Raw genomic sequence first — 21,825 nt, forward strand, 5'->3', positions numbered from 1 at the left:
GGCATGTGAAGATTGGAGATGTCCGTACTGCAAGGACGGTTTGGAGCGGCGCGTGATGGGCAGCTTCTCTGGAGAGAGCCCACCGCCGCACCGAACGATGGAGTCGACGACGACGATGGTCGTGGCGCCATCATCGTAAGCTCCGAGGCGCGTGCAATTCCACCCGTGATGATATGGTGACGCTGTTATTTTTAGACGAAAGTGGGGAACCCAACTCAACTTGCGACCATGGGCTGCCGGACATCTCAGCATGGTCCATCCTCTTCCCGGCTAATGGTGTGGAGCTGCACATTGCTCGCGTACTACATTTCAAGCTCCAGTCAGGCGTGAGCTCCTTTTTGATCGTGGCCACATCATGTCCGCCGTTGTTCGTAGACGAGTGCGCTGGCCCTTCACCGCCCCACCCGTCGATCGTTTTCATATCTCCGACGACGCCTCTTCACCACAAGGCTGTTGATGTGAACGGGAGCTCTATATTTAGGACGAGCTCAATCTTTGGTTTGAATGGTTTACGGCATGCAACATTGTGCCGACGCAGCGATGTCGAGCGCAATACCGAGACTGTCGCGGCGGACGAAATCGTCCCCAGACAGTCCTACCATAAAGATGCGTACGTCGGAGGAGGGGCCGCCTCCAAGGTGCGTGCCGTTTGGTCCGGCGGATCTCATCCTGATGCGGTGCATCGTTGTTCAGTCCTTCGAAACTTCACCGTTCCAAGTCATCGCCTCCCAAGCTTTCACAAACGATGCAGCTCGCGCCGACCGCGACGTCTGCTCGAGTTCGGACCTTCCTCCGACTGCGTTCGGCGGCAGGAACGCCAACGCCAACGTGGCTCCAGTGTCGTCCCCTCAAAACTGGCAAAGTATACCTTGACGTGAACCATCCCAAGCTCTCTGAACGAAAGCAGTTTGTGGTCGATGGGGTGCTCGGCACCTCTTCGTCCCAACAAGACGTGTTCGACGCGGTCGGCGTCGCAAGTGTCGATCAATTTCTCGCCGGCTACAACAACACGATCTTTGTCTACGGCACGTCCGGGTCAGGCAAAACGCATACGATGCACGTACGTGTGTTCATGTGCTGGCGGTACACATAAATGGATGGACAGGGCGACCTGCACCCTGCCAGCCACGACCGCGGTCTCACGAGTCGCATCCTGGACTACCTCTTTGCTCAATTACACCAAGTACGTGCTGCCCACGACCGCTCCCTGGATGATTCATTCCCAACAGACGGACTTCACATGCACTATCGCGTTCGTGGACATTTACCACGACAAACTGTACGATTTGCTGGACGGCCGCGGAAGCGACCCGAAAACCCTGCGCGAGAACACGGCATGCCATCAAGTGTACGTGCAAAACTTGGTGGAAAAGCGAGTGCAGACCGCCGCCGACGCGTTGGCTTGGCTCGATGTCGGTTGTACAACTCGTCGTGCCGCGTCCCACCGGGACAGGTCGCGGTCGCACACGATCTTTACGATTCGATTGACGCAGACCCGACCGTCCCCCGGGGGGCGAACCAAGGTCGTCACATCCGCCCTCCATTGTGTGGACCTGGCGGGATCCGAGCGCCCCGCGACGACGCTGCACAAACCCGTCAAAGACGTGACTCAAATCAATAAATCGCTGTCAAGTCTGGCGACGGTCATCTTGGCGTTGGGGGACATGACGCGGGCCAAGCGCCACGTGCCATACCGAGACTGCAAGTTGACGTTTTTGCTGCGGGAAGCGCTCGGGGGCAACTCCAAGACAACAGTCGTCGCGACGGCCGTGGCGGACGACAGGGGAATCACCGACATGCTCGGGACGTTGCAGTTTGTCGAACGCGTCAAGCATGTGACAACTGTGGTGTCACCGAACGAATTTTTGGACGGCGGAGGGGCGCCACCCGACCAAGACGGCAGCGAGGTGGAGTCTACTTGGCCGTACTCAGCAGCCCGCGTCCATCCCGTCGCCCCTCGTTCGAGCAACGGTAGTGGCCACGTTGTCGCGTCAACCATCGCAATGAACGAAGTACCGGCGGAGATCGTCAAGTGCGATTCATGGACACAGCAGAGCCCGGACAAGACGGTCGGATTCACGCGCCCCGCAACCAGGCTATCGTGGGGTGAACATGACGATGCTGTTCCAACCGATTGCTCTAGCGCTGCCAATGAGGAGGAGGAAGTTGTCCCATGCGAGATGACGCAGGCCGAGATGACGATTGCATCAATGGAGACTTGTGCCCTGACAACGCAAACGAACTTCGAGCCGAGTGACGAAGCGGTGGCACCCGACATCGTCCCAGTCTCCGAGTCAGCCTTGGAGGGTCTAGCCGTCATGGCCCCAACTGCAGAAGCCCCTGCCAAGCGAGGCTTGTGGACAAAAGAGCAAAGTGACTTTCGCCTTGAAACCTCCCCAGTGGACCACCCACTACCAGGTTGCCCACCTTGCTCACTAGTTGCTCCATTGCCAACGAGCGCAGTCGAATTGCCGCCCTCTCCTGATACAGCCTTGAATTGCTCCACGCTTGGACGTGCCATTCCCGTGCCATTCGTGGCCACGTCGGGTCAGGCCACCCAGGAGTCTGTCGTGGCGACGGACACGGTGAATGAAAACCTCAAAGTCCCTCGACCAGCTTTGTCTATTGGCGCTTGCCTGGTTGCGCTGCACGCCGGAGAAGTTGACATCCGTCCACCGTCCCCTCCGAAACCCAACGACGCATTGCCACCTGCAAGCCCAGGCATTGCCAAGCGAGATTCATGGACCCAGTCGGACGAACAACTCCACAGTCAGCCCACCAAATCGAATGAACCCTCGGGGAGCGATCCTGGCGGTCGACCAGGCGTGGCACCGTTTGTCGTGGGCATGTTTCTAGGGGGTTGCACAGTGTACTTGCTGGTGTACTTGAGGCAAAGGAGATAGCACGTTAGCTAGATTAGTCTGTTCAGTGAACAACAGTTCAAACGGTGGATGCCGACGTGCTGGCTGCGTGTTGGGATGGCTAACCACTTGTAGGGGGTGGAGCTGTCGTGGAGTGCGTTGGGATCAGGGTGGGAATATCGTCTTCCCATGGGGACAGTGTCGGCCGTGGTTCCACGATCGGAATGTCGTCCCCAGCATCGCTTCGCAGCAAATATCGCGCCACGGTCGCCATCGGGCACAGCACCATCACCCACACGACGGAAGCGCCGACCGCTCGGCGACCCTTCATGGCGACAGTTACAACAGACGTCTTCACCGATGCACATGATCCGAGGCGACCCTTGCATGCAATAGCGAATCAAAGTTGCGCTCTTCTGTTCGCGGCGCCACCAAAGTTGCGCCGATGTGCTCATTCGTTCAGCCACGTCACATCGAGTGGCACGTCGATTTCACCAGCATCCAGACGGGATAGTAAGCTGCAGATGCCCCATGTCATGCCGAAAATGCCCAACTCACGACGACAACAGAAATGCAGCATATCATGCATGTCGTCGATATATTCAAATACAAAAATCTGTATGCCTCTTGCACACGACGGAAAGGAAAACAGGAATTTTTCCACCATGATGTCATGCAGTACTATCGCGTGCAAGTTCACCGCAGGCTCGACCATGTAACTCAATTGAGTATCAGTTTCGGCTTCGTACCTTTGTTTCGTGAGGGATAGAATTCCTCAATTGAGCTTACCATGAATCCACTAACGCTAAGTGCGATTGGATGGATACAAACATCCAGGGTACTGTCGATCGGGCATGTCGAGCGAACTTAGGAGGGTGAGATAGCCAGCAGCAGCACCAGATCGCCAGCGCATTCCAAATCGATCGCCTTCCGCACTGAAGAGCCGAGCTCGATCAACATGGCCGACGCCTGTACCATGGACCACCTCGGGTCCTGCCCCACGACTTGCTCGTCTCCAGCGACCAACAACGCGTGCATTCGATTCCCCAACAGAATCAATTGCAAACAAGGTGACTTGTGCAAGTCCTTCCCAACCAACGAGACGTGTGGCGTCCAGTACGCATGCCAGCCGACAGTCGTGATCGGCACAGATTTCACATTCACAGTCGCGAGCAACGAGCTAGGATCTCCCAATCGAGCGATCATCGGCAACATCTTTGGCTATGCCCTCCCGCCGACAGTCACGTAAGCGTCGCACCGCCTCTGACTTTGATCCCGCTTGACATCGTGCGTCCAGGGGTGCAGTGACTCTAACAGGGATCAGCACAACTTCGACGAGGAGAAAGGTCGTCGTCGACCCTTGGTTCTTCAGCGTAGCCAAGCCTACGTCATTGTACGTCGTCCTGCGTGACTTGCCCTGCGTCATCTTGGTGTGTCGTAGCGTGGTCGACAGCCTGGACGTGTCGAGCCTGTCGCTGACGTCTCTGCCGGCCAGCATCACCACTGCTGTGTACAAGAACGGCGGGGTGACGGACATTTCGGCGGTGCCCCTCGGTCCTGGAGTGACCTCTCTCAGCCTCGAGGGCAACAACTCGCCAATCCCGACCTTCCCGGACCCCAGCTCCTCCAACTATGCCAAGTTGGCGGGGCTCACCCGTTTGGATTTGACCAACTGCCAGCTCAGCTCCATCGCATGGATTTTTCCACCCAAACTCGAGCACTTGTCCGTTCATGTCGACGCCCGTACGTCGTCCACTAACGTTTTGGTTGATTTTCGCAGAGTGCTGACCAAGAACACCCTCTCCCGTATTCCTCCGACGGTGTTTGGCCTCAACCTAACAACTCTGTACGCCATGATCGATCGCTGTTCCGAGCTATCACGTCCTCGTCGTACGTAGGTCCTTGGGTGAGAATCCGCTAGGAAGCACGCCGATCTCGGCGTCCGAGTTTGAATCGCTCAAACGTATCAAGCAGCTCATTCTCCCCAGCATTCCACCTACGACATGCGACTCTGGGTCGACACTGCAGGCCATTCAAAACATTGGCAGTCTCTGCGTCTCCGCCCCGACAACGTCGCCATCGTCGTCCACTGGGCTCATCGTGGGCATCTCCGTCGGCGGCGTTGTCGTTTTAGCCCTCTTCATTGCAGTCTTTGTGTACCGCCGCAAGAAACAGAGGCCAGCGACTGGGTACAACCCCCAGTGGTCCCCCGGCCGCCCCCAACGCAGGTCGACCCGAAGCATGCCCCGGCCATCCGTCCGCCAATCTGAAATGATGCAGCACGGCAGCGGACCCGGGCGCAAGTCGGCTGGCACGCGGGGATCCGAGCCCATGTCGCGGTACACGAGCTCGACCGGCCACACCAACCAAAACAACTACCCCTTTGGCCCATTCACCACCGACAAGGAGACGAGCCAGTCCTACTTTGCCGGCAACCACACTGGCACGCACACGAATCGCAGCACGATCTCGATCAGCGATGCATTGAATCCCGCGATTCCCGTGCTCGAGGCGGACGACATGGTGTACACACGGGTGCTTGGGCGCGGCGCCAAGGGCGTCGTCTGGCTCGCGACGTATGCCGGCCAGGCGTGCGCTGTAAAGAAACTAACCGACTTGACTTCGAACGAGGACGATGCGCTGGGCAATTTGATTGTCGAGACGAACTTGCTCTTCCGCATTCAACACCCTCGGATCATTGGAGTGTTGGGCGTTGTGCTCGAGGCTAACGCGCCCGGACAAGACAACATGGCCCTCGTGATGGAGTTTATGGACAAAGGCGACTTGTTTGAGTGCCTCCAGCGCACCAAGGCCAACAAAGACGCCCCAGGGGTCGGGTGGGCCGGGGAGAAAGGCACGTTTGCACTTCATATCGCGGAAGGGTTGGCTTCGCTCCATACGAGATCACCGCCCATTATCCACCGCGACATCAAGGCACGGAATGTCCTGGTCGACTCGGTCAAAGGCGCCAAGATCTGTGACTTTGGCGAGTCCCGGGCGCGGACATTTGAAGAAACCATGACGTCCAACGTCGGGACAGCGCGATGGATCGCGCCCGAGGTACGGGCCGCCAGACTAGCGTTTCCTGACGGTGGGTTTCTCCAGGTGCTCATCAACGAAGACTACAGCGAAAAAGCTGACATTTACTCGTTCGGCGTCCTCCTCTCGGAGCTCGACACGCATGCGATCCCGTACTCGGACTCGACGCTGGAAGAGCGCCAGATCATGCAAATGGTGGCCGTGAATCGCCTCCGCCCGACCTTCTCCCCCAATTGCCCGGAACAGATCCAGCACTTGGCTCGACATTGCATGCAAGCGGACCCGAGCAATCGCCCGGACGCGACCCGCCTCGTCAAGACCATCATGACCATCCTCGGGTCCTTTGTTGCGTTATAAACCAGTCCATGGTCCCCATAAATAAGTATTCCTTGGCAGTGTTCGTACCGCGCGGTAACGTGGCGCACGAGCCAGCGCGATTCTCAGCTGGCGCCATCCACTACACCCCGCGCTTCTTCACCACGTCGTCGCGGACGGAATACACGGCGGCGGCGTGTTCTCCTGGGGCTCGGCAACGTGCCGACCACATTGAATTCCATCGACCAGAGTGTCCGACTTCAAGCATTTCGTGCATGTGGCCACCATCGGTCCAGACGACGGGGCGATTTGAGATTTGTGGCTGCATGGACGTGTGTTTGTTGATCGTTTCCGCGCATGGCGCGACTCGGCCACGTCAACATGCATACGACACGTTGGCAACCATGGTGGACCGTGGTGGGCCGCGACGCCACGGTCTTCAGCAGTCTTCGAGGACCCGGCCACGGCGCGCTTGCCACCGTCGTCATGCAGGCAAGCTTGGCACGCAGCTTCCTCCACTCGCATGAGCGGAGCATACGCCGAGATCGACGGATGGGAGATGGATTAAATAGCAAACACTACAGACATATCGACCGGGATGGCTACAGCAGCCACCGTCGCAGGGGAGCGAGGAAGGCGGCGAGTCGCGCGTTGGACGTCGTGCGAAACTCTGTCGGGTGGATGGCTCGCTTGAGTTTGCCCAGCGCCTTCTTGACGCCGACGACTTGGATTCTTCGGGCCGGATCGAGCTCGAGCATGCGCTCGATCAGTTCCAGCACTGGCTCCGAGAACAGACCTTCCAACTTCCACCGGTTCACGAGGGCCAACACGCCAAACTGCGTCAACATGCCAAACCGTTTGTCGGCTGCTTCGTCGGGCACGTGGACGAGTGGCACGCCCGTGATCATGATGAACAGCATCATCCCGAGCGACCACACGTCCGCGGCGCGCGGGTCGTATTCCATTTCAGCATACACTTCGGGGGCCATGTAGTTGAGCTTCCCGACCGCGTCGTCGTGGACGCTGGGCACGGCGACGGCCAGGCCAAAGTCGCACACTTTGCACGCGCGGTCGTTGTCGAGCAAAACGTTCTCCAGCGACAAATCTCGGTGCGCTATCCCGTGGGTGTGCATGTGGTGGACGGCCGACACGATCTGGCGCATGTAGTGGATCGCTTGCGCCTGCGGAAACCGACCGGCCGGGAGCGCTTTCATGCACGAGAGGAGGTCGCCGTTCGGACAGTACTCGAACACAAGATGGTGGAACCCGTCCACTTCAAAGTAGTCTTCCATCTCGAGAATGTGCCGGTGGCGATGCTTTTGCAGAGTCAGGTTGATGGTACGTTCCATGTCGATCGTCCGCGACAACTCGATGTCGTCGTCGCCGGTCGTGCCGGCGCTCGATGTGAAGCTCTGGCCAACTTCGCACCGCTTGACGGCGGACTGGCGGCCCTTGGCGTTGCGGCAAAGCCAGATGCCGCCGTTGGCAGCGGTCGCGATGTGGGCTACGACAGTGTACATGGCACGAATGCGTACGATGTCCGAGGCAAATCCAGGATTGGGGCGACTCTGATCTGTGCCACGGGCGTCCCACTGCAGACGCGCCCAGCGCCGACCACTGTACAACGCAAACCTACCACGAGAATCCCACTGAGGCCACTAGCACACGCTGCCCCGATTCCGCGTGTCGATCGGGTGAAATGTCGCATGTGTGATGTGTCCTGGGGGACCGGCGACGACGGGCGGCGGCGCAGACAACATGGTCCAGTGCGCGGTTCGAATGGTGCGATGGAGCTCCCCTGAACCGTGCAGGCGCGCGCCGCGGACTCGACGACGAGCTACTCGACGGATGGGCAGCGTGCATCAAGTGGAAGGGGCACGGCGGCGAGTGGAATGTCGGCAGATTTTGCACTGTAGCCGTGGGCATGGGATCGAGGACAGCGTCGTCGGGTGCGTTGCAGCGGCTCGACTTGGGTCGGGGGAAGCGGGCGCAGTAAGTGGACGATCGAGCGGAGGGCATCTGAGCCAAGGCATCCCATCTCGGCTGGTTGGATCCATCGCGTCTCGATCTCCGGCGCGCAGTGTACTCCCATTGTTCAGACCAGGACAGCTGTGCGGCAGGACCGAGCGCCAGAGAACTCGCCACGCTTCCACGTGCGCGCACCCACTCTGGCAGCTGTGGCGTTGGACAAAACGTCGCAGCGTGTCGAGCGCGTCGAAGCGGTTCCGCCTCTGGAATCACATTTCACCAACCAAACCCCCAGTCGTCCGGACCACGGCAGACCGACCGACAAAGCACTCTCGTATGGACCAGCGCAAGCGATGCCAGCCCTGAAAGATGCTGTCCAAGCGTCGGAAGGATGGCGTCGTCGGTCTCTCCAGCGCGTTCTTCGTACAGGTACCACCTACCTAGACCAGTCGGTTGTACTTCGAATGCGCTTTCCACGTTGAACTTGGGACAGTGGCATGACTGACGCATGCCGCGCGGGGGTCAGCGATTCCTGTCTACAGCCCACCGCCGCCCCGAGCGACGGCGTCGGCCGCCGCGGGCGTCCCTCTTCTCTGGGGTTTCGCCGCCGGATCAACGTACAGGACGACGCAAGCTCCTGCGGCTCCAACGTGGACGTTGTACGCTCGACCACATGACAACGCCGCCTACTGTGGCACGTCCGGCGCGATCGCCGCCATTCCGACCATGTGTGGACATGCCATGAACCTGCTTTCCTCGCGTCGCGCCGAGTGCATAAACACGCCTCCAACGCATCGACCCGAGCTGGCGGCGGCCGACGCGGGATGGGATGCCGCGATCGGCGATGGCGGTGGATCGACGACCACCCACTTTTTACCCACCAAGTCAACGTTGTGACCGCCGGGACGAGAAGCGAGTCGCTTGTCGGTGCGATTCCCCTCGCGGACTGCCGCACGACGACGGCTTTTTCAACGCTTATAGCTTAAAAAACCCAAACAGTCCGCGGTTGCTTGGTTCGTTGGATGCGTTCGTGGACGTTGCTCCGCCACTGCCGGCTGCAATTTCCGTGGGGGGCACGCGAACTTTGCCCGCGGGGGGCGTAAACTGGTCCATCTTGATTCCGCTCACGATCACCGACACGTGGATGCTGCCTTCGATCGACGGGTCGTAGCACGTGCCAAAGATGACATTCGCCGATTCCGCCACCTTTTCTCGAATCACTCCCATGATCGCGTCCACCTCGAGAGTTGTTGAGCGCGATGCACACCACCATGCCTAGGAACACTCACCTCGTACAGAGTCATGTCTTCCCCTCCTCGGATCGTCACGAGCAGCCCCGTGGCGTGTTCGGTGGGCAGATCGCCCAGGAGGGGCGTCGACATGGCAGCATGTGCGGCTTCCTCTGCACGGTTCGCTCCACATGCCTGCCCGGACCCCATCATGGCGCGGCCGGCCTTGGATAGGATTGTGTTGATATCTGCAAAGTCCAAATTGATCAGACCCGGCTTCACGATCAAGTCGGTCACTCCTTTCACGCCTTCTAGCAGCACGGCGTCCGCGTAGCTATCGACAGCATCAGAATGGAACGGACACCGCAAGATCGTGTACCGAAAAGCATCGACCAGTGTCGTGGAAGGGTCCGAGAGCGCCAGGAGGTTCTGGTTTGGCACGACAATGAGCGTGTCCACAGCTTGTGAGAGCGCAGCGAGGCCCTGGAGCGCGAGTCGCGTCCTGTTCGGTCCTTCCGAACGAAATGGTGTCGACACCACCGCCACTGTAAGAATCCCCATCTCCCGCGCAATGTTCGCGATGACGGGCGCTGCACCTGTGCAGGTACCTCCTCCCATGCCGCCCGTGACGAACAGCATGTTGCTACCTTCCAACTGCGCGACAATGTCGTCGCGACTCATCTCCGCAGCCGATTTACCTGTTGAAGAAAGGGAGACGTGATGCATGGAAGTGACCGAACAACGGCATACCCAGGCTCGGCTTGGAGCCTGCACCAAGTCCTTTCGTGAGCTCTTTGCCGAGGGTAATCTTTCGAGGAGTCAACGACCGCACCAACGCTTGACAATCCGTGTTCGCCACGACGAAGTCGACACCTTCCAGCTGCGACGTGATCATGCTGTTCACAGCATTGCTTCCTGCTCCACCCACACCAATGACAGTGATCACGGGGCGTCCGTTCTTGAGCTTGTGGGACTTGGGCTGGTGCCCCGTCCGATGGTTGGAGTCGTTCATGGAGCGGGACGACTGGTACCCCGCTGGTCGTTTGGGGAAGTTGGCCGACGAGGGCGACGACCGATGGAAGGGAGGAACGTCTGAACCATTTACCTTGGAAGCGAGCGACGATGTTGCGTAGGGCCGAGCGCCGCGGCCACCTCGTCGGAGGAAGGTGCGGAGCATCCCTCGCCACAATGAAATGGGGCGAATCTTGCACGAAACGCGTTTTTTTGTGGTTTTGTCCACCTTCCCAACGCGTTTTACCGGATAACGTCAAGATTTGGCGTTTGGTCGAATAAAACGTAAGTCCCTTTAAGGTTCGTCGAACTTAAACGTTGTTCCAGCTGTCCAAAACCAACGACCGATTGGGATAGATTTTGCTTGGATATTTTCTTGTACTTTATTTTAATATCTGCAGCAATTTTTCCTGTGCGAAATTTACAGAAAAATTGAATCTATACGTGCCTTCCTACTTTGAGGGCGCCGCACAAGGCAGCCTTTCGGTACACAGCCAACGCCGACATCGACCGACACAAAGGAAGCCATTTTTGTGAGCCCGCACAATTCCGCACTCAGCTAAACAACGAGAAGGAAGGGTGACGTTCGAAATTGCTTTATAATCGCCATCAAAAGCGTTTGCCGCTATCGCAATCAGCGTCCACGGAACCAGGCCGCAGTGCATCGACGCGGTGGCCTTCTTCCTCAGAAAATTCCGTGTTTGTCAATGTTTAATATTCCTCTGGATTTTTAATCCTGTCAAAATCAGGCTACCTACAGATCGTGAGCAATTTCTCTCGGCTTTCACTCAAGTGCAATTTCTCTCGTCCTTCCCTCCAATCCGTTGGCAATTTCAACATTTTACCAAATAGTAGAGGTTGTTGTCCAGGATTTTTTTATCATTCTAACGTTGCTGGCGGCGTTGCTGGTTCGTAGCAAGGTCCACAGGGCTTGCGGTGGACAATCCCCATGTCACGCGGAGAATGAAGTGGTCAAGGACACGGCAGAGTTTGCCACACTTCCCTTCTTTTACGCTCGTCCTTGCCAAGACGGGTCTTGCGGCACGGCCATGCGCAACGGCGGTGTCGTTGGGGAAGCATCCCCTGTGGGGAACAACTGTAAAACGTCCTGCACACGAGCCACGGTCGTGGTGTCCATGTCGCTGGGTCTCGTCCAACTTGGGGCTGTCTTGCCAACCCATCGGTGGCCAACGATCGTTTCCGAAACGAGACCAACGGCCGAAACGACTGCGTGCTAAATATAGACAAAAGTCGTGGCATCCGACTAGCAGCCACGATCGAACCCGACGATATTCCGCACACGATCGCAGCCGTCGCAATCACGCAAAAGATGGCAGTTGAACCCAAGTACGGCGACCATTGTCGTCTCGAATCGTTGACCAGTATGTCTAGCGCGGCCGTGGATCCTGCGCCCTTCAAGCACAGTCGATGGCTGTCGTCGCCCAACCTGACCACGTTGCATGCACATCCTGCCTTGGACAGCCCCATCGCGCTGGACACCCCAGCCACGGACGACGACGACACAAACGATGCAGACAGTGTCTTTGACGAATCTCCTTCGTCGACGACGGCGGAAAACATCCGCGCCCTCGTCCGCATCAAGCCGTTCGCACCCGGGTCGACGGACAGGACGTGCTTGTCCGTGGACGGCGCATCCGTGTCCCTGACGCCGTCCGTCGTGTCCCGCGCCGTCGTCGACAAGAAAACGTTTTTGCTGGACGGCATCTTGCCCGAAGGAGCTTCCCAGGACGACGTGTTTCAAGCCGTCGCGGTGCCGCTCGCGACTAATGTCCTCGACGGGTACAACGGGACGATCTTTGCGTATGGACAAACGGGGTCCGGGAAAACGTACACGATGCAGGTGAGTGCTCGACCGCAGTTGGCGCGCGGGCTCATTGAGTTGGTAGGGCGATCTGTCAGGGGACCAGCACCGCGGCCTCATTCCGCGCGTCATGGACTACCTGTTTCAGCACTTGCAACGTCCAACGGTGCGTTGCGGACAAATTTGGGTCGCCGCTTCTCACGCGAAAGACCTGTGTAGACAATCTTCACGTGCACTTGTTCGTATTTGGAGATCTACAACGAACGGATCTACGATTTGCTCGACGAACGGATGGCGACCGAGGCGAAGTTGCTGCGGGAAGATGCAGTGTCGGGCATTTTCGTGCAGGATTTGCTTGAAGTCCAAGTCCACGCGCCGAACGAAGCGCTCGAACTCCTCATGCGCGGGACGAACAACAGAACGGTTGGATCCACCGCCATGAATCGGGAGAGCTCTCGGTCGCACTCGGTGTTTATGATAAAGCTTGTCCAAAAGTTAAAGGACAACGGTGGCGTCGACGTGGTGCGCAAGTCGACGTTGCATTTGGTCGACTTGGCCGGATCGGAAAAGCAAAGCGCGACGGGGACGACCGGCACGCGGCTCAAGGAGGTTCACTTCGCCCTTGGCAACGACGACCTTCTTCCTCACAGCCCTTGGATGTTGTAGGCGAGCCAGATCAACAAGTCGTTGTCTGCACTGAGCAACGTCATCACGGGGCTCGTGGATGTGTCGAAAGGACTGAAGCGGCACATCCACTATCGCGATTCAAAGCTCACGTTCCTCCTTCGCGACGCCCTCGGCGGCAACTCCAAGACAACCGTGGTCGCCACCGTGTCGGCGCACGACAAGTGGTTCCATGAAACCATGTCGACGCTGCAGTTTGTCCAGCGCGTCAAATGCATCAAGAACAACGCGAAAAAGTACGAAGACGACAGCGTCGTGATCGCCCGGCTCGAAATGCAGGTCCGAGACCTGCAACGGCGCTTGGACGACTGCGCCGCGCGACCGCCGCCTCCCGACGACGTCCAAACACTGCAGCAAAAAGCGGACGAGTTGTCCGCCATGAAAGTGAACAATGAAAAGCTCGAGCTTGTCGTGACGCTACTGAACGGCAAGGTCACGTCGACGTTGGAAGAGCTCCATGCGACGCAGCAAAAACTCAACGACGTTGAGGTAACGACGTCTCCAATGGACGGTTGTCATCGCTCGCTCGACCAATCTAAGGATGGCGTGTGTCGTAGTTGGCGTTGTCGCAGTCCAAGGCCGAATGTGAAAGTCTACTCGTCAAGCAGACCCTCCTCGAGTGCAAATTGAGCGGCCAAGCACGCAGTGGCGACGAGATCGCCCCCATGGAGACGGCGGCAGACAGTACAACCGAAGCTCAGACGATAAAGTCACTTCAAGACATTGTCGCCGAGCTGCAATCACAGCTGCTTGCGGCCGAGAACGCGCGCAACTTGGCGGAGAAGCGGCTGGATGACGCAACGAAGCAGAAGAAGTCGTTCTCGCTCTTCAAAGGTCTGCTACGACGGATGCATTCTGGGTCTGGGCGCAAGTGGTGGCAGCGGTGGAAGACCAAGGCGAACGTAGCGTCTACTGGTTGATAAGCCCATCCATTTATATAGAGCCACTGGGACGACCGTTTCGCAAACCGTTACGCATATGCTATGTTATTTTATTGCATACATACTTCTTGTATTATTAACATTTTCAATTAAAAAAACCTCCGCAGCTCGAATCTGCTGAAGTGAAACCACCCCAAAATTGCATCTTTCCAGCCGCGGACGTTCACCATGATGGAGGCGACACCCGTGGAAGCCAAGCCATCGCCGTTCTCGCCTACGTCAAAGCTACGGTATCGCGCGATGATCGTGTCTAGGGGCACCCGTTCAACTCGTACCACCTGCGTTGTAGGAAGCTCGTGTCGCCTGCGTCGTCGCGGCATCTGCGCAGCCCCAGCAGCTCTAGCATGGAGCATGTGACCGTCGCGTCGGCCCGCCCGACCAGTTCTGGTAGTTTAGAACGCACCAGCAGCATCCCCCGGCTGAATTCGTCGTCCAAAGTGCACATGCTTGCGCGTAAATTCGAGCTCAAGATTGAAACGAACGCGATTGCTGCCGCGTGTTCAAACCAGTCGTCATCCAAAGAGGCTGTCGTATCGAGTCCCGGATCTTCGCCTTTGGAAGAGCCTCAAACGCCTGTCAACCCGAATGAAGAAACCATTCGAGCGCTCGTTCGTATTCGCCCTGCATCGCCGATCCGCGATGAAGTCGACCGGACAGTCGTTATCCCGGACAAGTGCATTCGCCGATGCCTCGAGCCTGACCCTTCGTCCATGAACGTTGTCAACTTCAAGCAAGGCGCAGACAAGCGCCAATTCTCCGTCGACGGTCTCCTTGTGGACACTGCGACCCAGGACGACGTGTTTAAGCTTGTCGGGATGCGAGTCGTTGACAACGCCGTCGACGGGTACAACGGAAGCATCTTTGCCTACGGACAGACGGGCTCTGGTAAAACGCACACGATGCAGGTACACAGCCACAACCGTTCTTGTACCAGCCATGGCACGTGATGCGGTAGGGCGACATGACCGAAGGCAGCGCCGACCGCGGCGTGATTCCGCGCATCGTCGACTACTTGTTTGAGAAATTGACCGACGCGCAGGTTCAACTGAGCCCGACAAACACCGCGTTGAGTTGAATGTTTTGTTAGACTTCGTTCGACATGACGTGTTCGTACTTGGAGATCTACAACGAAAAGATCTACGACTTGCTCGACGTCATCTCGGACGAGCCCAAGTACATCCGAGAAGATGCGACGCTCGGGTTGTTTGTCCAAGACCTGGTCGAGATGCCCGTCGCGACCCCCCGCGCGGCGCTGCACGTCCTCGAAGATGGCGGCAAAAACCGGACGGTCGGGAGCACCACCATGAATCGCGAGAGTTCGAGGTCGCATTCGGTTTTTACGATCAAGTTGACGCAGCGACTCGATGAAGCGGGCGTTGAGATCACGCGCAAATCGACGTTGCACTTGGTCGACTTAGCTGGGTCCGAGAAACAATGCCACACGGGGGCGGTCGGCACTCGTCTGAAAGAAGTAGGTTGGGGACATCTCGCACTTGCTAACGCATTCTCGTGGCAAGGCGAGTCAAATCAACAAGTCGCTGTCCGTCCTCGGCAACGTCATCACGGCACTGGTCGACGTCTCGAACGGCATCAAGCGCCACGTGCCATACCGGGACTCGAAGCTGACATTTCTCCTTCGGGACGCTCTCGGCGGCAACTCGAAGACGACGCTGATCGCCACTGTCTCGAGTGAGGAAAAATTCAGCAGCGAAACGCTGTCGACACTGCAGTTCATGCAACGCGCCAAGCACATCAAGACGGTCGCTAACAAGAACGAAGACACACGGACAGTGATCAAGCAGCTCCAGGTCGACATGACCGCGCTCCGTGGCGACTTGGACTCGGCTCGATCGACGATCCGTGTCGAGCAAGCCAAGCGCGTGGCGGTGCAGGAACACTTGGCGCGGCTCCAAATGGAAAAAGAAGATCGTGTCACCGCGAACGACATCGAAATGTTGTCGCTCAAGGCACAGGTAATCGCGTTAGAAGCGCAAATCGCCATGCAAGCAGAAATGGCCGAGGCGGCGAGGCGACAATGCGATGTGGAGAAGCAGGGATTGCGCGCAGAAATCCAGGACAAAGCGGACCATTTAGCCCACACCCATGACGATTTGGACGCGTGCCAGAAAATGCTCATGCAGATGCGACTGGAACTCGATCAGGCGCGCCAAACCCACACGTCCGATGCAAGTCTGTTGGCGACGTTGCGCGAGGAAGGCATCAAGCGGGACAACGATCAAGCGGGGCAGCAGGAAGCGTGGAATCAAAAGCTGGTGGCGCTGCAGGCGGATTTGGCCCAAGCCACCCAACAGCTCGATGTCGAGCGGCATGAAGCTGCCGCATGGAAGGCCACAGTTGTCCTGCTGAAGCATCAGTTGGACACTCACCCGTGTAAAGCCGTCACCACTCCACCGGACGAAGCCCCACGGCAATGGATGTCTCCGCCTTCAACACCCACTTCGTTGTCGGGGCTGCCACAAGGGTTTGCCAATGGTGTTGGCGCGACTCCTCCCATTTCCGAAGATGGACAGCCTCTCGTGTCACTGCGCGTAAGCAATCCCTCATGGACAATCCATGTCCATGACGTTGTGCACTGGCACGTAGCCATCCACGACGCGAAGGACGGGCCACCGACACAGCGAAAGCGACTTGTCCGAAGAGTTCCGTCAGGTAGATCCTCGCTCTTTCCACTCGCCCGTTCTCGATCCGGTTCAGCCAGTGAATGTAGGCAATCGGATCGTTCTCTATCCCGTCGTCGATTGAAGAAGCCCACCGTGATCTCCAGCTCCAACACGACCAGTTGCTTCACGTCATGCAAAAGCTCGATGGACTCCGCAACTCGAAAAAGTTTCTCCAACACGCCCTCCAAACGACTTTAACAGACAACGCCGACATGGTTCAAAGCCTGAAGAAGTTGCAGGTACGTGGCGCTACCACTAAGAGCATGATGAAGCTCAAGAGGAGGTGGATGGATTAGATCGAGCGCAACACGGCGATGGACGCTCTGCAGCAGACCGTGGCGGAAGAGAAGAAGGCCAAGAAAATGCACCAAATCCAAATGCTCCACGCGTCGAAGCACTCGCTTGGAGACGACTCGGCGCCGACGACGCCCTTGCCGTCGTTGAAACGAACTACCACGACCTTCAGTGGATTTTCGACCGTACGTAAGACTCTGTTGAGGTGTCGAGACGAGTCGAATGGCCAACCATCCATCGATTGCTTGCAGCTCCAAAAGGACGAAGAGCTCAAGCAACTCGCGGCGGACAAGGTGACTTTGACAGCGCGACTCAAAGCCACCCAGGCAAAAGTGGCATCGCAGGAAGACGAGATCAAGCGCCTGAGGTGCATTTCAGCGCTCGCACTGGAAGTGTGTCATCGGAGCTTAAGCTGTTGTGGTAGACTGCACCAACCTGGGATCGACTTGAATGCGTGGGCGCAGGTAATGTGGACTCGAACTCGGTCGAGTTCACGATCGTGGCTAGGAATATCGCCGCGTGGCGCATGCTCTCCTGGCCGCCGCCATGGAGGAAAACATCGATGGAAGGCAAGCTACTTGGCGGGCACTGCTCCAAGAGCCCGTCGAGCCGACCCACACGCCATTTTACCAAGGATTAATTGAGGGCCTGGTCGCAAAGCTCAAGCAGTTGGCGTCCATCTCGGAGGACCAGGTGCGTTGGCGTCGATGTCAACGCATGCTCATGCGTGTGTGTGTGGCGACAGAAACTCACGATTCAGATCCTCGAGAAAGAGCTCCATTGCTACAAGTTGGCCAAAGAGCTTAAAACGACCTAGGGCATGCAAAGACAGTCGTCGCGCATGTCGTTAACGACCAAAAGAGAGCGATACTTGTTTCGACGACTGGTTCGCCACAAGCACGACGCCTGTACACGTCACTGCCACCACGGGATGAACAACAGGTTACGGGGCGACTGGTGCTGGTAATTTCGTTGCAATCGGTCCAGGAACGCTTTTGTTGTCGTTGGAAACGTCGTTGTGTCTGCGTCCTTCGCCTTGCCGAACGTTGACAGCATTTTCAACGTGGCAGCTTCAATGATCGCGATGTCTTGGTGGTAGCTGTCCAGGTAGGCTTGAAATGCATGTGTTGGCTTGTGCGATGCCACGAGCGACTGTTTCCACTCGTTCGCGTAGTAAAGCTTGGCCATGTGCCGTCGAAACGGACTGACGGCGAGCTGCTGTACCATGCGGTCAAAGGCATCGTCGGCTGGACGTGACGGAGCTGTTGCACGCGCTGTCTGCGGGGACTTGTACAACCACGTAGTCAAGCAATACCTATGGCGATAGTGACGCCTCAAAGTTGGTCTGCTCTTTACCGTGGGTGCGTCGCAGGCAAGACCCGATGCAGCATTTGCGTGGATGAAAACAGAACGAGTCGATTGAATACAGGCGCGATGGTCACGGGGGCATACGGAAACGGATACAGCTCCAACTCTCCACCATGGCCGTGTACCCAGTCTTCGTTGAGGTACAAAATGGCGGTGACGCACTTGCCATCGTCGCCGTACGAGTCAAAGTGCATGGGGAAGCATCCACCGTCGCCTTCGTTGAATTGAATCTACGGAATGACGGGCAATTCCAGCTACCATCAGTTTGTGAACGTACCTTGATCATGTGGTGAGAAGCATGGAGCGTGGGAATCGCCGCGTTGAGGTTCTTGCGAATCGTCGAGTTGTCAAACCATTGCTTCAAGTGCTCGTGGGAGGGAGGCACTGTGAGGAGCTCCATCTCTTGGATGTGGTCCTTTTCCAGAAGAAGTGGGTCCTTCTTGCCTGAAACGTAGACGTGGGTCGAGTTCGCATACAGCTCGCTGCGTAGGCTTTCAATTTCGGCTTTGAGGGCGCGTGCCAAGGCGGGGTCGACAGCATTGTTCATGACGACATAGCCGTTTTGGAGCAAGGTGGCGCGCGCCCGAGGAAGAATGTCGCGGGCCCACGAAGCTAGTCCTGCATCCACGAGGTCCTTCCCACGCAGAGAGGCTGTCGTGAACGCCACCGAGCGCACCGCCTTCACCCGACGGCACGTCCAGCCGACACCAGCCGTGATCATGCTTTCGTCCCAATAGAATGCGTTTGATTGGCCAGAAAAAGTTGCATCCACCAATCAAATCGTGAATTACGCATACAACTGATGCTGGCGAATCGAACCGCAATCCTCGCGGGTGCCAGGCGCGTTGCCGCTGGCGCTGGCAGAGTACTCGGGGAAGCACTGGCACACGCCTTTCGCTCGGTCGCACAGGCCGCTATACATCAACATGCGTTAGTCCATCTGAGCTACGATCCTAGACACGTCATGGCTACCTTCCCGCGCACTCGATGTTCTCGGTCGTGCCACGCACGGACCCCGCGACTCCGTCGGTGTTGATCACAAAGGATGGAATTTTCGCGGCGTCTACATCGGAGACTCGCATGGCTGGGACATCGCCCATTTCCGTCACGAAAAAGACCGACATGACATTTGTCCCGCCAGAGGTGCATGCCGCAGCGCCGCTTGAATACGTCACCCGCACGACCCCGACAGTCGGGAGAACATTGATTGCTGAACCGACCTGCCTCACGTACGTCATTCCCGCATGCACTGCGCGCAGTAGACAGCTTACTTGGGCAGCAGTCGCGGTCGTCGTGATTGGCGCTGTCACTGCGCCTCGAAACGACAGCCGAAACGTAGATGCACTCGTCGCCGTACACGCGATGGTCTGGACTTCGTTGACCTGCCCCGTCGTTCGCGGGTTGTCCCCCTTGGGGCAAACACGCTGAGCGCAGTCGTGCCCACCGTAGCCTTTGTCGCACAAGCAGCCCTGGATCTTGTTGAAGTCCCATGTCTACTCCTCACACAATATGAGCGCTCGCTTGCATGACTTCGTTGCCACACCGCTGGATTGTTCGGAATGGAGCCGTAGACCAGCGGAGTTGGGTCGCCGTTTGTTGTGGTGAGAAGCGCTAGGCGTTCCTGGGTCAAGCACTGGCCTCGCCCTGAGCATGGAGGGTCGCCGACACCAGGACATTTCACTACTTCCAGCGTGAATGAAAGCAGGTCGCATCACCGTACTTCGCTGACACGCCGAGCCTTCAAATCCTGGCGCGCAGTTGCATACACCTGTGGCAGAGTCGCAAACGCCTGCGTTCGAGCAAATGGCGTAGCGATGGGCATCGTTGTTTTGTGCCGCCATGTCAAACCACGCAGGGCCTTGCGGACACGTGCCTTCGACCACAGCAACAAGGTCAAGACCTTGGATTCTCACGTCACGACGTACGAACAGAGCAGTCGCCGGACGTCCACCCGCCAAAGCAAATACACGCGTACTGAGGACTGCCGGTGCAGTACCCGTGCCCGCTGCACGTGACCACTCCCTGCCACATGTCACAACGACCGCCGAGATCCATCGACGGTATACCGGACACGCTGTAATGGATCCAAGGACCCCGCCACAGTCGCCGCGAGTGCCAAGGCCTCCCTTGCCGTCGCTCGTGGTGTACCCATCGTAGCACGTACAAATGCCCTACGACGAAGCAAATGTGTTGAGCTTGGAGGTACAACTTGAATGCAAACGAACGCTCGTGACGTCGCATGTGCCGCGGTTCGAACAAGGCACGTTTTCTTTGTTGCCGACTTGCAATCGAGCGACGGTGAGCGCGACACTGCCGCCCACATTTGTGTACACCAAGTTGGTCGGGTTCCCGACGAGCAATGGCAAGCTAGAATCGAAGCATGAGCAAGTTCACCCGGGCGGTCTCGGTCGGACGGGCCAAAATTTTGAACAAATTCAATCACGATCGTGTTGCCCCCGGGCGGACACGCAGTTGTGGCCGTGCTCGAGTACAGCACGAGCACTTGCGTGATCGTCGGCAGCGCCTGAACATGGGACACGTCATGGCGATACCGTGGTGGGGGTGGCTGCACCTGCAGCTTGGCCGTCAAAACATCGACGGGGTCGTTCGAGTTGATCGGGACAGTCGTTTGACCTCGAAAACTCAGCGTAAACGATCCGCTCTGTCCAAGACGCGTCATGGTTGGGGCTGCTCGCAGCATGGTCGTACCGTGGCCGAGCACGTGACGCTCTGCTTTTCATTGAACTGTTGGCCAAATATGGGGTCCCCAGAGAATCCAGTGAGAGGATCGTCGCCGGCGGGGCATCGGCCTACATGCAACTCAGGGGGCGACCAGCGAAAAGCCATCGTACGTTGAGAGCAGTCTGCGCCAAAGAACCCTTCATTGCATATGCATCCATACACCATGCCGCTGTCCCAGTTGGACTGGTATACGACCGGGGGCGGCATCCCTCTGTCCTTTTGAGTCGCTTGGAACTTGATCGATCGGCACACGCCGCGATTCGAGCAGCCCAGGGGACACGCGACTGCACAACACAGATAAGGGACCCATCGGTCCTCCGTCAACGTCGTATCAACGTACGGCGGTCACACGCCGCGCCGGTGAACCCTGGATCGCATTGGCAAACGCCGGAGCTCTCGTCGCAGACGCCACGGTTCGAACAGACCCCTGGAAGGTGGGCGACGTCCGTGGCCACCGCAAAAGACGACCACGACTTCCCCACAGGACACGATCCTGCAATGAAACACAAACACGTGTGAACGCTGGCTGTGGAGAGGGATGCCTTGGTGGGCCAGGCAGTCGTACGTCTCGAGCAATCCGCGCCGGCAAAGCCTGCAAAGCACTGACACACGCATCCGTTTCCCTCGACAGTGCATTTGCCATGCCCCGAGCAATCGTTGTTGCAGCACCCACCCGCGACAACCGTCGCAGCGATATACAACACCGCGAGCTTTGCACCCCACTGCATCGTCGCTCTTGCCGTCGCAGCTTTGTTATGGTAGTTTCTTGGGGCTCTAAAATTAGAGGATGCACTGACGAGGTGGGGTTGTTTGGCAAGTGCATATGGCGTGCGAAGGGACGTGGCACAGGGCGGTTCAAGAGCTCCAGGG

General features: G+C 57.7%; 8 protein-coding genes across 13 annotated transcripts; 4 read left to right on the forward strand and 4 right to left on the reverse strand.

The window, feature by feature from the left end:
• The first annotated feature begins 186 nt into the window (after positions 1-186).
• Positions 187-3,356, forward strand: H310_01859. 2 transcript variants are annotated; one of them, XM_008865181.1, is made up of 5 exons: positions 308-326; positions 376-638; positions 694-1,060; positions 1,106-1,183; positions 1,230-3,356. In XM_008865181.1, the coding sequence occupies exons 2-5, from the start codon at positions 505-507 to the stop codon at positions 2,901-2,903; spliced, it is 2,253 nt and encodes a 750-aa protein (XP_008863403.1). In that variant the 5' UTR covers positions 308-326; positions 376-504; the 3' UTR covers positions 2,904-3,356. The 2 variants fall into 2 exon arrangements, with proteins under 2 accessions (XP_008863404.1, XP_008863403.1); XM_008865182.1 differs by having other exon boundaries at positions 187-638; positions 1,230-2,903.
• A 410-nt stretch (positions 3,357-3,766) lies between these two features.
• Positions 3,767-6,302, forward strand: H310_01860. Of its 2 annotated transcripts, XM_008865184.1 has the most exons (6): positions 3,767-4,106; positions 4,159-4,254; positions 4,303-4,584; positions 4,642-4,707; positions 4,760-5,921; positions 5,967-6,302. In XM_008865184.1, the coding sequence occupies exons 1-6, from the start codon at positions 3,820-3,822 to the stop codon at positions 6,255-6,257; spliced, it is 2,184 nt and encodes a 727-aa protein (XP_008863406.1). In that variant the 5' UTR covers positions 3,767-3,819; the 3' UTR covers positions 6,258-6,302. The 2 variants fall into 2 exon arrangements, with proteins under 2 accessions (XP_008863406.1, XP_008863405.1); XM_008865183.1 differs by having other exon boundaries at positions 4,303-4,707.
• Positions 6,303-6,760: 458 nt separating this feature from the next.
• Positions 6,761-7,887, reverse strand: H310_01861 (serine/threonine protein kinase). The gene has a single exon (XM_008865185.1). It carries the CDS (start codon positions 7,733-7,735, stop codon positions 6,818-6,820), a length of 918 nt encoding a protein of 305 aa, XP_008863407.1. The 5' UTR covers positions 7,736-7,887; the 3' UTR covers positions 6,761-6,817.
• Positions 7,888-9,067: 1,180 nt separating this feature from the next.
• Positions 9,068-10,616, reverse strand: H310_01862 (cell division protein FtsZ). The gene is made up of 4 exons (XM_008865186.1): positions 10,163-10,616; positions 9,792-10,110; positions 9,473-9,746; positions 9,068-9,422 (listed from the first exon to the last, which is right to left on the reverse strand). The coding sequence occupies exons 1-4, from the start codon at positions 10,587-10,589 to the stop codon at positions 9,159-9,161; spliced, it is 1,284 nt and encodes a 427-aa protein (XP_008863408.1). The 5' UTR covers positions 10,590-10,616; the 3' UTR covers positions 9,068-9,158.
• Positions 10,617-11,472: 856 nt separating this feature from the next.
• H310_01863 (hypothetical protein) lies at positions 11,473-13,893 on the forward strand (the record flags this gene model as incomplete). Of its 4 annotated transcripts, XM_008865187.1 has the most annotated exons (7): positions 11,473-11,521; positions 11,692-11,770; positions 11,816-12,284; positions 12,331-12,411; positions 12,465-12,854; positions 12,912-13,418; positions 13,487-13,893. In XM_008865187.1, the coding sequence occupies 7 exons, from the start codon at positions 11,473-11,475 to the stop codon at positions 13,847-13,849; spliced, it is 1,938 nt and encodes a 645-aa protein (XP_008863409.1). In that variant the 3' UTR covers positions 13,850-13,893. The 4 variants fall into 4 exon arrangements, with proteins under 4 accessions (XP_008863409.1, XP_008863411.1, XP_008863410.1 ...); XM_008865189.1 differs by having other exon boundaries at positions 12,912-13,893; XM_008865188.1 differs by lacking the exons at positions 11,473-11,521; positions 11,692-11,770 and having other exon boundaries at positions 11,776-12,284.
• A 145-nt stretch (positions 13,894-14,038) lies between these two features.
• H310_01864 (hypothetical protein) lies at positions 14,039-17,770 on the forward strand (the record flags this gene model as incomplete). The annotated part of the gene is made up of 12 exons (XM_008865191.1): positions 14,039-14,100; positions 14,160-14,775; positions 14,826-14,909; positions 14,958-15,341; positions 15,388-16,419; positions 16,475-16,540; positions 16,599-16,790; positions 16,848-17,030; positions 17,097-17,212; positions 17,270-17,309; positions 17,353-17,538; positions 17,591-17,770. The coding sequence occupies 12 exons, from the start codon at positions 14,039-14,041 to the stop codon at positions 17,660-17,662; spliced, it is 3,033 nt and encodes a 1,010-aa protein (XP_008863413.1). The 3' UTR covers positions 17,663-17,770.
• On the reverse strand, positions 17,607-18,941 carry H310_01865 (hypothetical protein). The gene is made up of 3 exons (XM_008865192.1): positions 18,491-18,941; positions 18,202-18,443; positions 17,607-18,160 (listed from the first exon to the last, which is right to left on the reverse strand). The coding sequence occupies exons 1-3, from the start codon at positions 18,932-18,934 to the stop codon at positions 17,761-17,763; spliced, it is 1,086 nt and encodes a 361-aa protein (XP_008863414.1). The 5' UTR covers positions 18,935-18,941; the 3' UTR covers positions 17,607-17,760.
• Positions 18,942-18,975: 34 nt separating this feature from the next.
• On the reverse strand, positions 18,976-21,736 carry H310_01866 (hypothetical protein). The gene is made up of 14 exons (XM_008865193.1): positions 21,521-21,736; positions 21,296-21,448; positions 21,066-21,239; positions 20,923-21,023; positions 20,786-20,875; positions 20,628-20,737; positions 20,439-20,580; positions 20,280-20,384; positions 20,139-20,235; positions 19,934-20,086; positions 19,757-19,893; positions 19,485-19,706; positions 19,186-19,433; positions 18,976-19,127 (listed from the first exon to the last, which is right to left on the reverse strand). Exons 1-14 carry the CDS (start codon positions 21,681-21,683, stop codon positions 19,001-19,003), a joined length of 2,022 nt encoding a protein of 673 aa, XP_008863415.1. The 5' UTR covers positions 21,684-21,736; the 3' UTR covers positions 18,976-19,000.
• Positions 21,737-21,825: the final 89 nt, after the last annotated feature.

This window comes from Aphanomyces invadans, assembly GCF_000520115.1.
Source record: "Aphanomyces invadans strain NJM9701 unplaced genomic scaffold supercont1.3, whole genome shotgun sequence".
In the NCBI taxonomy this organism is placed as follows: domain Eukaryota; phylum Oomycota; class Saprolegniomycetes; order Saprolegniales; family Verrucalvaceae; genus Aphanomyces; species Aphanomyces invadans.

Excerpts from the sequence above, each read along its gene's own strand:
- H310_01865 (XM_008865192.1), bottom strand. The coding sequence starts at position 18,934 with ATGATCACGGCTGGTGTCGGCTGGACGTGCCGTCGGGTGAAGGCGGTG. Across the intron at positions 18,444-18,490 it reads CTTCTCACCACATGATCAAG|ATTCAATTCAACGAAGGCGA; the intron begins GTACGTTCACAA and ends GTCATTCCGTAG. Across the intron at positions 18,161-18,201 it reads TTGCCTGCGACGCACCCACG|GTATTGCTTGACTACGTGGT; the intron begins GTAAAGAGCAGA and ends CTATCGCCATAG.
- H310_01860 (XM_008865183.1), top strand. The coding sequence starts at position 3,820 with ATGGCCGACGCCTGTACCATGGACCACCTCGGGTCCTGCCCCACGACT. Across the intron at positions 4,255-4,302 it reads GTAGCCAAGCCTACGTCATT|CGTGGTCGACAGCCTGGACG; the intron begins GTACGTCGTCCT and ends GGTGTGTCGTAG. Across the intron at positions 4,708-4,759 it reads GGCCTCAACCTAACAACTCT|GTCCTTGGGTGAGAATCCGC; the intron begins GTACGCCATGAT and ends CGTCGTACGTAG.
- H310_01866 (XM_008865193.1), bottom strand. The coding sequence starts at position 21,683 with ATGCAGTGGGGTGCAAAGCTCGCGGTGTTGTATATCGCTGCGACGGTT. Across the intron at positions 21,024-21,065 it reads TGGCGCAGACTGCTCTCAAC|GCCGATGCCCCGCCGGCGAC; the intron begins GTACGATGGCTT and ends AGTTGCATGTAG. Across the intron at positions 20,581-20,627 it reads TTTGTTCAAAATTTTGGCCC|CTTGCCATTGCTCGTCGGGA; the intron begins GTCCGACCGAGA and ends CTTCGATTCTAG.
- H310_01859 (XM_008865182.1), top strand. The coding sequence starts at position 505 with ATGGTTTACGGCATGCAACATTGTGCCGACGCAGCGATGTCGAGCGCA. Across the intron at positions 639-693 it reads GAGGAGGGGCCGCCTCCAAG|TCCTTCGAAACTTCACCGTT; the intron begins GTGCGTGCCGTT and ends ATCGTTGTTCAG. Across the intron at positions 1,061-1,105 it reads GCAAAACGCATACGATGCAC|GGCGACCTGCACCCTGCCAG; the intron begins GTACGTGTGTTC and ends ATGGATGGACAG.
- H310_01861 (XM_008865185.1), bottom strand. The coding sequence starts at position 7,735 with ATGTACACTGTCGTAGCCCACATCGCGACCGCTGCCAACGGCGGCATC.
- H310_01862 (XM_008865186.1), bottom strand. The coding sequence starts at position 10,589 with ATGCTCCGCACCTTCCTCCGACGAGGTGGCCGCGGCGCTCGGCCCTAC. Across the intron at positions 10,111-10,162 it reads AGGCTCCAAGCCGAGCCTGG|GTAAATCGGCTGCGGAGATG; the intron begins GTATGCCGTTGT and ends TTTCTTCAACAG. Across the intron at positions 9,423-9,472 it reads AAGACATGACTCTGTACGAG|GTGGACGCGATCATGGGAGT; the intron begins GTGAGTGTTCCT and ends ACAACTCTCGAG.